This window comes from Cavia porcellus, unplaced genomic scaffold (assembly GCF_034190915.1).
Source record: "Cavia porcellus strain 051 isolate PalLab524CR breed Dunkin Hartley unplaced genomic scaffold, mCavPor4.1 scaffold_27, whole genome shotgun sequence".
NCBI lineage: Eukaryota > Metazoa > Chordata > Mammalia > Rodentia > Caviidae > Cavia > Cavia porcellus.
Genome location: NW_026947510.1, coordinates 40,233,328 through 40,245,781, shown reverse-complemented (window position 1 = coordinate 40,245,781; position 12,454 = coordinate 40,233,328). Strand labels below are relative to the sequence as shown.

At 34.4% G+C, this 12,454-nt stretch overlaps 1 protein-coding gene across 3 annotated transcripts in view; it reads right to left on the bottom strand.

Moving 5' to 3' along the window:
• Positions 1-502: 502 nt before the first annotated feature.
• CUNH12orf60 (chromosome unknown C12orf60 homolog) overlaps positions 503-12,454 on the bottom strand; it is a 17,593-nt gene continuing 5,641 nt past the window's right edge. For all 3 annotated transcript variants that reach the window (XM_063238263.1, XM_013153154.3, XM_063238262.1), the window contains exons 2-3: positions 12,293-12,368; positions 503-1,428 (exon numbers count right to left, since the gene is read on the bottom strand). In XM_063238263.1, coding sequence (XP_063094333.1) covers positions 673-1,404 — 732 coding nt within the window. In that variant the 5' untranslated portion in view covers positions 1,405-1,428; positions 12,293-12,368 and the 3' untranslated portion in view covers positions 503-672. The remainder of the gene's footprint in view (positions 1,429-12,292; positions 12,369-12,454) is intronic.

The following is a 12,454-nucleotide window of genomic DNA, read 5'->3' as shown; positions in this document are numbered from 1 at the left end:
TAATAATATTGATATTTATCTGGATTTCACACTGCAGGAGCTAGAATCAACTTTCTAAAACTGGAAATTGGTTAAGCTACTTTATCATTTTTTAAGATGAAATATAATCTTTAGAAATAGCCTCAACTGTAATGCTATTTTAATTTTTCAGCAATATGTTCTGGAATAAACGGGTCATTTGTAGGAAAATGCACACATCTGGAGACCATAATAGTAAGTGAAATATGCCGACATAGAAGAAATATCGCCTATTTTCTCTTATGTAAGAAACTCAAAATACAAATAACAAAATAAAAGACAGGAAGCAAGGAAATAGATTTTGTTGATAGAAAGGGGCTTTGAGGACAGAAAAGGAGAGCTAGGAATGGAAGTGGAAGTAAAAATTATTAAGATGTGATGTGCATATATGTCAATTTCTCAAGATAAATATACTTATACATCACAAGTACATACTGATAGATAACAACATAGCCTTCTTAATGACTGATGTTCCAAGCAGGTCTTCTTTGATTATTCCTTTTTATTGTAATAAAGCAGAACTATAAGTAAATGGTTTACCAGATGACTATTCCCCATGCTAACGTTCTGACACAAAGGCTTTTACAATAGAAAGTACTATTAAAAATCACAGAATCCGAGTTAATTTCCTGACAGATGTCTTCTATTGCACTCCTACTTGTCATTGACTTTCTTAGACTTGGAAATACTGGTTTCCACAGTTTGCATGGCTTTTTGAAGAATATGTAAGGTTGGCTCCATAGCCCTGACAATTTGTTCCAAGTGATCTGCTGCTGACTCTTCAGGATTGCTGGCATTCTCAGTTTTTAATGCCTCCTGCAGCTTCTTCAAAGTGTCCTTTGTGGTGTTTTTAGAAAGATTTGGATTTATGGTTTTCCCAGATGTGGTGGCATCTGATTGCTCTTTGGTGTCTTCTCTATGGAAGTCACTGACTCGAAGATTCATGATGGGGAACGTCATCAAGAGTGAAAGTAAAGATTCTAAACTCTCAAGGATGTTACTACTTCTCAGCACAGAAACAATGACGGGTGTCTGGATAATGTCAAACAACTCTTTAGCTGAAGGAGGCAACTCCACATTGGTATATTTCTCAACCACAGAGCACATGGTTGTTGCAGCCTTGGAATAGAAAGGTTCTGTTTGCGTTTTGCTGAGTTTTGCATCCAGTGCTGATTTCATTTCCTTACATTGTTTGAGCATTTGTTCAACCAAATCCTTTATGCTACTATCTTCTTTCATAGCCGTCAAGAGGATCTGAGTGTTCATATTACTATTAAACAAATCAATACATTTATTTGTGAAAGAAACAAGATCTTGTACATGAAAGAAGAACATTTTCGCAGCTTGCATCAGTCTCTCTTTATTCTTTTCTAATTCCGCAGACATTTCTTCAACAAAGAAGTTGCAGCTCTGTAAAGCAAAGCAGAATTCAAATGAAAATTAAAGTGAATTTAGCAAACATGAAAAGCCTGAAAGAAACATGAGCACAAGGATAACTCCTGTCGAGGTCAGAGAAGTTATACAAACATTAAGCAGACATGATCCTGTAATTTAATACAGATAATAACAAAAATAATTAGAAGTGCAGAAGAGTTATATCACTGAGCTTGTATACAAACATCAAATATTGCTTGTTAGATACTGAATATATGAATATGATGTTATTCTCAAAGATATTATCCTCAGTGACCATTCGTTGTAGTAGAGGAAATTGGATACAATATTAAGTTACACAGGTGTACTCCAGCCTCCCTTTGTAGATGTATTTTTTGTTTTACTTGAAGTGATAAAATATTGATTCTAGGAGACTGTATGAAGTGTGGAAGTGCATTGTAATCTCTAGAGTAACCATTAGAAGAGTAACCACGGAGATAGAGATTGGAGTGAGGCAGCCACAGATTGAGGAATACTGACAGCCACTAGAAGCCAGCAGGGAAAGGGGATGGCATAGACCCTTCCTCAGAAGCCCCAGGGAAGGTCCTGGTTGGCTTCTGATTTCTAGCCTCTGGATAGTGAGAGGATGATACGAAAATCAGTTGCATTTCTATAGCAACAAAGATCAGAAACAAATGAAAACAATATTTATAGTATCACAAAAATATTGGATACTTAGAGAGGAAACTGAAAAGAGACATGAAAGATCTATACATTTACAACATAACAAAGTGTTGCTTTGTTAAGACCTAAATAAATAGAAAGATAACCATTGTTAATGGAGTGAATATTAATCATCTTCAAATTGATTTATAAATGCAACCCAATCTCAATCAAGAATCCAGGATCTTTTTTTTTTACATATGTACTATACAACAAATATACTTTTACTATAACATAATTAGAGGTAAATATAGAAAAATGCATGAAATATCTCAAAATATTAGTAAATTAGATAACATGTTACTAAATAATAATCTATAGGTCAAAAAGACCTTTTAAGAGAAATGAGAAAGTACTTTGAACTCAATGAAAATATATCAAAATCAGCAGGATAACACTAAAGTAATAATTAGGAAATCTGCAGATTAAATACTTATAGTAGAGGGGGCTGGGGATTTAGCTCAGCATCATAAGCACCTGCCTTGCAAGCAGGCAGTCACAAGTTCGATTCCCGGTACCAGTAAAAAAAAAAAAAACTTATAGTAGAAAAGAATGTCTACAACAATGAATAACTTAGGCTTCTATTTTAAGAGGATAATGAGGGAACTATGAACAACTTTATATATATAAATTCAACAATCCAAATGGAGTGGATCTATGATTTGAAACCTAAGTAAAATTATTTCAAAAAAAAGTACAGTTAAATACCATCTATAAATGTGTGTATAGTTAAATATCTTCTAAAAAAGAAAAGTCAAGGCCCACATGGTTTCACTGGTGAACTGAGCAAATAATAATACAAGAGTTTATAATAATTCTATATAATATCTTATAGAAAGTACAAGAAAATACTTTTCAACACATTTTATAAAGCCACCATGGTAGAAAATATAAGAAAACTACCGATTAGTATCCTTTCATAACAGACACAAAAATCCTTAGAAATAGTAGCAAATCTAATCCAACATTATATACAATAGAAAGAATAATACATTCCAGCCAATTGTAGATTTATTCTAAAAACTAAACCTAGTTCACTCTTCAAAAACCAGACTAAAGAAGAAAAACCAATTGAAACATTAACTAGAGCAGTCAAGTAAGACAAAGAAATAAAAAAGGTATGCATAGAAAAGAAAGAAGGCAAAGTATCACTATTTGCAGGTGACATGATCGTCTACTGAAAAGAACAACAAAAAAAAAAAAAAAAAAAAAACCCACCCAAAATCCTAGAATAACCAAATCCAGCAACGTTATCAGGGTGCAAAATCAACACACAAAAATCAATAGCAAAAACATTAAAATTAAAATAAAATTTTAAAAAACCAATAGCATTGCTGTCCACCAATAATAAACTCATTGAGCAAGAAATTAGAAAAATACAACTCATAATAGCATCAAGAAAACTAAATACTTAGGAATTAACCTCACCAAGGAAGTGAAAAATCTCTACAATGAAAGCTACAGAACTGTGAAAAAGATTAAAGAGAACATCAGAAAAATCGAATGATGTGGTCTGTTCTGGATAGGCAGAACCAATGTAGTCAAAATTATCATACTTCCAAAATTATCATACAGATTTAACAAAATCTCAATCGAAATGCCAACAGCATTCCTTGAGTAATTAGAGAAAATAATCCTAGAAGAAACCCACAACAGCAAAAGCTATCCTGGACAACACAAAAGCAAGAAACAGGCATCGCGATCCTGGATTTCAAGTTGTATTACAAAGCTGTGGGGGAGAGACGTGGAACTGACACAAAAACAGACATGCAGCTCACTGGAATAGAGCAGAGGAGGCAGAAAATCTCCAGGTACATTCAGCTTCTGTGGTCAAAAACCTACACTGGAATAAAGGTAGCCTCTTTAATAAATGGTTCTGGGAAGACTGGCTGTCACCATGCAGTGCCGCAACCCAGTTAGGCTCCTGAGGTTCCTGGGTTCAACTGGCAGAAGATGGGAAAAATAAAGAAAAGACAAAGCTGGGGTCAGGTGGAGCCTTTATCCTCCTGATGGGAGGAAAGAAACTGCTCAACCACTGTAGCACCTTTACTTATATACTGGGAAAGATGACATCAATTTCAGCCCCTCTGCCTAGCAACCCATTGCTTGGCAGGCCTGGGCCCTCTGCCTTCTTGGTGCTGAAATGACCTGTTTACATAGCTTGTTTTGGTCTGTTTTTTCTGGGCGAGTCTTGCTTTAGCTCCACACATAGTGATCAATCTCCAGCTTCAACGGCTCCCAACAATGCAGAAGACTGAATCTAAACTCATTCATGTCTCACCATTTACCAAACTACAATCAAAACGGGTGAAAGGCAAGAACTTTCTGAACTGAACTCCAATTGCACAGGAAATAATACCAAGAATCAACAAATGGGGTGACATCAAATTAAAAAGCTTCTGCACAGCAAAGGAAATAACCAGCAGAGTAAAGTGGAAACCTTCAGCATGGGAAAAAGATTTTGCCAGATATTCCTTGAACAGAGAACTAATATCTAGAATATTACACTAGAACCCCTAAAATAAAAAACTTCCATTAAAAAATGGGTAGCCACAGACATGGCTCAGAAGTAGTACAAATGGTCAAGAAATATTGTACATGAAAAAGTGTTCAATATCTCTGGAAACAGCCGACATACCCATGAACAAATAAATGGATAAAGAAAATGTGGTATTTACACACAATAGTATTCTGCCATACAAAATAAGAGTGTCATTTGTTGGAAAATGGATACACCTAAAGACCATACTGTCAGTGAAATAAATCAGATACACAAACAAACACATGTTAGTGGGTTAGACGCCAATCAGGTGTAATAGTATAGCTTTTCACAGTGTTACCATCAGGAGAATCCGAGAAAAGTGCACAAGAAATCTCTCTGTAATAGTTTTTAAAATTACGTAGGAAAATTTGACTAAGACACAATGGAAGAGCGAATTGGCAGCTCAAGATAATGAGGTAGATTTTATTCATAACTTTTTGAGGTACGAAAAGCATCCACACAGAGCTGTCTAGATAGCTGATAAGAGATATTTACTGAAAGTGCAAGAAAAATTATTAAACAACAGCTATCTACTTGGAGTTCATAAATAAACTGTAATAGAACTATGAAATTGAATAAAACGATTGAGGGAGAATATATAAAGTAAAAGCGAAATAAATATGGAATTCACAGTTTATGAATTCATCAGTGTTGAAAAACTTCAAAAGCACCAGTATTTAAGGACATGTGAGAGAGGTAGAATAAAGAAAAAAATGACCAATAACTTCAAGTGCCACAAATATGACAAGTATCTTATGAATTAGACATAGTGATTACACTGCCATCTTGGTTTTGTGTAACAACTTTACAGGAAGTAGGAATATATGTAGCTAGATTACAAATATTAAAAGACAAGTGGAAAAATGCAGTACAGATAATGCATGGACATTACACACTTAGAAAGTCTTGGATGAGAAGTGATAAAAGAGACTAACTTGTCCAAAGGTTATTTTTTTAGGTGTATGTGTTTAATAGAGGATTCAGAAGTGCTGGTGTTGTTACTGAATCATGCAGGTTATTCTGGGAAGAAATCATGCTATGTGTTTTTTTTGTGTGTGTAATGCTTTTCAGGAAAACAAATCATAAAAATCAGAAAAAACGGGGATCATGTTTGGCCATAGACCCTATCAAGAGAGCAGCTAGACGCCTGCCAGTTCGGAGACATCACTGACCACCCTCACCCCAACAGTCAAACTTGCCAAATTAGCCTTTTTGACTGCTTGGCACTATCGTGACTCTGAGATACTAACTAGGAAAATTTGCCTCCTGCTTACAGTTAAGGCTTGACTATTGATGTCTTTATTTTCTGTAGTCACAGAGGGTTTAAGAAGCTCAAATTTATGACCAGTGGGGCTCATTCAATTTTGCTTCTAGTTTTTCTCTAATAATTCTGAAAATGTATCTAGTACATAACGTCTACCTCTTTTATGTTGTTACTGTTTGTGTCCCAATTAGAGTAAATCCAGTTTGGCTGCTCTGTGGGGGGAGAAAGGGGTGGCTGACTAGTAAGCAAATGTCCAGAAGAGTGGAAATAGAAGAGAAGCAAACACTACCTTAGGCACAAGTGTGTAAAACAGTACTCCTCAACAATATTCTTTTCAGTAACAAAATACAACTGCGTTAAGATAAGACAAGTGACAGACATATCTCGTCCAGCTACTGTAGGCATTGGGGTTAGTAACACATAATTTATTTTCCATATATACTTACCTAGTTCATATAAGGGAACTTTCCTGAATTCCAAATTCCCATGTATTATCCCATTTTTTAAAAAGCCTTCAGTGGTTCAATATTGCACAGTGAATACAACTTCTTAGTATCAGTATTAGTTCATGAAATCTGCAAGCTGTTCTCAGTCTTTCACTACTAACTTTCCTTTAATTACTGTCATGCATACAACCAGGATAGTGCATTAATTTTGCTCCCTGAAAATTCTCTGTAAATTTTTATTCAGTTCTTTTGTTCAGTGCTTCTATCTGCTTCATCTTTTCCATATCCTGGACCTGCGTAAATCCTACTCGTCATCCATATCTAGCTCTGATGGGTTCTTAGACTGTATCAAGGACACATCACAGGGTAGGTCCCTAAAATATATCAAAGACAGGAGACGCACTGAAACAAAGGGAAAACTATACTCTCACATAGCCATGCTCTAGGGCCACAGGACAGCACCTTTAGTTTTTACAAATCTCTTGGTGGCACACGAGTTTTGTATTCTATGCCTGTCATTCTCCCATCCAACTAGGAGATATTACTATTAAAATGAGAATGGCTGTCATTTAGTGAGCTTTGGCTATATATCAGCCACTATGCCAAGTGCTTTATATACATTGTTTCATTTAACCCTTACGATAATTCACAGGTTATGAATTCATCAATGTTGAAAAAATTAAGAGCAGTTCAGTGAAATTTCCAGAGTTGCATGACTAGTAAATAATATTTTTGATACACAAACCAGGATCATCTGAATCTAAAGCCTGTAGTCTTTTCATTAGGGTATTGTTGGGCTCAGTGATTACCCTGATTTTGAAGTGTTTTTGCTGTAAAGGAATCATTAGTGATTAGGACCAACACCACAGGAAAGAGCACAAAAGACTCTAAGCTTTAAAGGAAGGAATGTAGTTGGTCTTTAAAAATTCGGTACCTTCAGTAGAATTCACCAAGATTAAAAAAAAAGGACTAATGATAAACAACAGAACTCCTTCTGCTCTTTCTGGAAAGAAGACTAAAAATTAACAACAAAAAAACACATTTGACTATGTCCAGATTTATGTCTTTCGAGAACCTAAACAAAGCAGCTAGTAACAGATAAATGTACAAATGTGAAGAAACTAATGGAAACCTAATATGTGAAACAGTCAATAAGATGTAATCCCAAAAATCTCAGAGCCACAACACAAAAGCCATCTTCCCTGCTGAACAGAATTAGTTCACCGAGGAAGCGCCTTTCAACAATGGAAATTCCATTAAATAACAGAAATGTTACAAATAAGTTTTACCACTTTAGCAGTCTTTCAAATTATACTACTTCGCATACACTAAGTTTATACTAATCTAAGAAGAAATCTGAGGACCAAGCTATGCAGAAGTAGCCCATAAACCAGACAGGCAGAGGGACCCAGCAGAGACTAACAAAGCCTGTAAGTCATCACATTCCACCAGAAACACCCAGATGAAACCAGATGAAAACGCACTTCAACAATACCCCTAAACAACTGCTGAGACTACAAACTCAGAGCCACGCCAAGGTAAGTAACACGGATATTTATATTAATATTAATATACTGCTCTGTCCACATAAAATAGTTTTGAGAATAACATGTTAGTCTTGAATCTTATTCATACATAAAATAATAGCTTTATTATAAGAGGGGACCATGGTATTTTCTGTGTGTGATTATGTGTCTGAAGATGCCAAGGAAGGAAGGAAAATTAACAACGTCTAAAACTAAGACACAAGAAGAAAAGCTTAGAATTTAGAAAAATTGAAGAATGGACTGACATTTGTGCGAATCTGTATTGTTTATATGAATGGTGACATCTCTGTCTGTGTCATTAATGTTAATAGAGGTGCTGAATATCTGTGAAAAAGTGAATGTGGACTCATACTTATGACCTTACCCTCATTCATAAGTTAAATTATATTCAAATATACTAAGTATTTGCGGTGTGTGTCTCCAAATATCTTCATTGTCTTCTTGAGGGTAAAAAATACTCATTTTACTCCCTAGGTGCTGCAAGGTACAGAGCAGAGGCTTCATAAGTGAACATTTGATAAATGCTGATAGGTAATCTTGATATTTCACTTAATGGTCACAAGCAGTATTACTTTCTGGTTGAAAATTAGATCAGCATCACATAGCAAGTAACTTTTTAAAATTTAAAGTCCATACTTTTAAGTTTTAAAAATTAAAGTCCATAGTATTAAATAAAGCTCAGAACTAGACAGTAACTGTTATTTTCTCCTATTTTCTCCTTCCAGTTAAAACTAGACCCTATTTCCATACTCCCAAGAAAGCAAACTTGGAATGATTCAAGGACAGTAAAGAACAGAACAGAGAGGAATGTAAAACCTCAGAGACCACTAATGATTGACCATCAGAGACTTAAACAGAATTATGGGTTTGTTGGTTTGTTATACTGTTTTTAAGTTTTATGGGAAAAATTCAAATATACCTAAAACCAGAGACTATGATATAATAAATTTCCTTGTGCTCAAAACCCAACTGTAAAATGTATCAAAACAAGCCAATCTTACATTCTCTATAATCCTTCCCTACTATTCTTTACAGATTATTTGGAAGCAAATCTCAGACACCAAAATGTCTCATCTTTAACACGTTCACTGTGTAGTTCTAAAAATGCAAGAACACTCCTTCCTGAAATTTAACCTTATGCTCCCCAAATTCACAATATTTCACCAGGATCATCTTGGACTTTGAAGGATATCCAGTGCCCTGCTATAAAAATTTATTTTTGATTTGCAGTACATATCAAAAGTAATAAAAAGTTAATTATATAGTTCTACTTATTTATCCTGAGGAAATAAGTCAGGTGATAGAAGAAGAAAATAATCAAACTACTTATATTAAAGTTCTCATGAGGGCATTATTTGCAGTGAAACAAGTAGGGATTTATTAAATGATGGTAAAGATATAGAATAGTTTATGTAATCAATTAAATTTTTATAAAACTAGAAATATGGCATTCAAGTTAATTTTATTTACACTACTACTTTAAGATAATTTCACATACAAATTTTAGAAAAGCCTAACAAAAAACAAAAATAATTAAAATGATGTATTTGAGGTACTTTCTCTCCTCTATTTTAAAAAGTCTATATATATATTCATGACAATGAACTTATATTAAAAAGCACTTTGTTTTACAAACTTTTTACTTTTATTTAGCCATGTTACAACTACCATCTTTCAGAACACAAGTTATATATCACTTTCTCCATGAAGCTTCCTGTAACCGCCTGAGATATTCTGTCTTTAAATTCCTCCTATAGCACTTGGCAGACAATGCAACTCTGTTATTCACAAATGTATCCTGAAAAGTTTTATTTGAAAATGTGAAATCAATATACTTTCATTTTATTATGTGAAAAACAAAATCAATCATATAACATCACTAAGTAGATCTTAATTTTTAGACCTACACATCCGTATATTTTTACCAGTTCTTATGTGTTCTTTAATGATGAATATTTATTTCCTAACTCAACAAAATTAAGGTTACATCCAGCTAGCATCCTTTTCAAGCTAATCTTTGTTTCTACTAACACTTTCAGATGTGTTCTCTTGTAATTTTATTTAATCACAAGTTAATCTTTTTAGTAACGAAATTTTCTCATCAAAAATTTTACCCATCAGACACCAAAAGTGAGATCAACAAAGCACAATTCCTTTAGCAAAAGCTTAGGTGAAACAGGAGTCCCAGAGACCAAGAGCTCCTCCTGCTGGCTACCAATTCCTCATCAGCTTGCTCCGGGACTCTACTTCATGGAACCCTACAGTAAAATATTCAAATAACAGCATAAACTCAGCTCCCAAATGGATAGTAACTCCTCAAATGTAATGTTTTACTGATTAGATGCACCACTGTGGAATAGCTCCAATTATATAAAGTTTCAAATTTGCCATGCAAAAGTATTGTTAATCAGAGCTGCGCTGACTACACCACTGAGCTTCCTGCTAATGCCAAGATCTTTAAGACACTACATCATCACTGAAAATGTAATAAAATGAAAGCAAGCACATAGCTCTGAGCTCCTCTCAGGCCCACTGGTATATATTACTAGTAAGCTTTCATCTGAAGCTCATCCTGAGTATCACCCATGAAGTGTAAGAAGAATGAGTCCATTTCAAGTCATTTATCTTGCTGAATGGAGTAATTAATTTGGCATTCAGAAATAAATTATTAGGGGTAATAATGAAGACATTGCACATTGCTAACTACAACTCTCCAAATGGTGTCTAGCCCTTAATTATCAAGCACATATTTAAGGAAATTGAGTTGAAAGAGTATAATAACCTTCCCTGGATGGCCAAACTGTCTCTATCTGGCCTCGATGTCAGTATATATTAAAATGTGGATTGTTTGAAGTTTGCATTTACAAAAGCCAAGTGCCAACAGTTCTCATAACTTTGTAAGAAAATAACTTTCAATTTGACATTATAGTTATTAATCTATATTAATTTCCTAAGATTACAAATTCCAAGAAAGTAGACATCTTATTTTGTTATGTGCTTCATAGAGCCTAGAGTACTATTTTGCTCGTAATAAATTACTACCTATTAGATAAAGTGTGCCAAAATACAAATTGTATCAATTTAGCTCAGAAATCTGAGGTTTTTTTGCAATTCTCTAACAGAACAAGGTCTCATTCTATAAAATAGAATAAATGTTTTCATGAGTTGAGCAGACACACTTGGTTTTATTAACAGAAAAGGACTGAAGAAAGCAGGTCATTTCAAAGTCTCTTTATAAGGCAGAAACTGGCCTGTTTGGAAAAATTAGCTATTCTCTGTTGCTTTCCTGGAAAGTCAGATAACACCTACTTTTGGCTTAGTCAAATAGCCCTTCACGTCACAGTGACTATTTGGGGTTTTTTTTTTTCCTTTTTTTTTTTTTTTTTCTTCACCAGGCTCTTCTGTCAGAAACATAATTCAGCAGTTTTATCTTCAATCTCCACCTCTATTCTTCCCAATTCTCTAGCACTTCTCATACCATTTGGGGGGCATAAGGAACCTTGAATTGTGTTCAGTATTGGACCTCAGATCTACCTGAGGAGGTTTACAAGGGCAAGTTTGCAAACTGCTACAACTATTATATTATTACTGCTTTTAACAATAAAATTCTTTAAAATTTTTTTCATTTTTATTGCATTTTCCTAATTTGCCTTCCGTCCTATTTTTTCCCCCTTTGGTTCTTTTTACGTGATCATCTTTGTTGGTCAAATTTTTACACGTGATTTCTCTCAACTGGTTTTAAGTTTGGAAATTCTCTGTGAAGACATCAGCTGGAAATTATTCATTTTCTTCTAGCTATTTTATTCCATTTGGGGAGTGGGTAATTTTTTACATGTATTATGCTAATCATTTTTGTTTATTTTTAATTCCAACGATTAGTCCATTATGTCAGCACTTAGTGTTTAAGAGATGGAAGATGCTGGGGATTTAGCTCAGTGCCATAAGTGCCTGCCTTGTGTTTGATCCCTGGTACCTATATATATATGAGATAGAAGGCTCTGCTTTGAGGACTACTTTTGTTTTATGAATCTACTTGCCCCTGAACCTCTGCATCACCATTTAATAGTGTGCTTTCATGATGTCTTAATATGGCAGAGTGTTTCTAATATTGCTGTTCCTGAAGATTTAAGTAGTCTTGCCTGTTAAGCTTTCAGATATATTTAAGATCAATCTGTGAAATTGTGATAAAATATTCACTTAACTGAAAAAAGAACCGATCATGTCAAAGTACTAGCCTCCTATCCAGGAGGAAGTTTCACATTTCCATTTATCTGGAAGGACACAAAAGCACACAATTTTTCAGAAAATTACACCTTTGTTTGGTCATAGATACTAGAAATACTTTCCAATTTCTCAGAGTAAGAAAGATGCTGCTCACCTAAATATATGAATAAGGATGTAGTCGACTGTCTTCTGGACTCAAAATCAGAAGCTGGAGTTTTATTTAACAATATCTGGAAATGAGGAAAAGATGGAGGAGGAAAAGAGTTTAATGACAATTTTACGGAAAAAAAAGAATTCAAACCCCAAATTTGTGCTT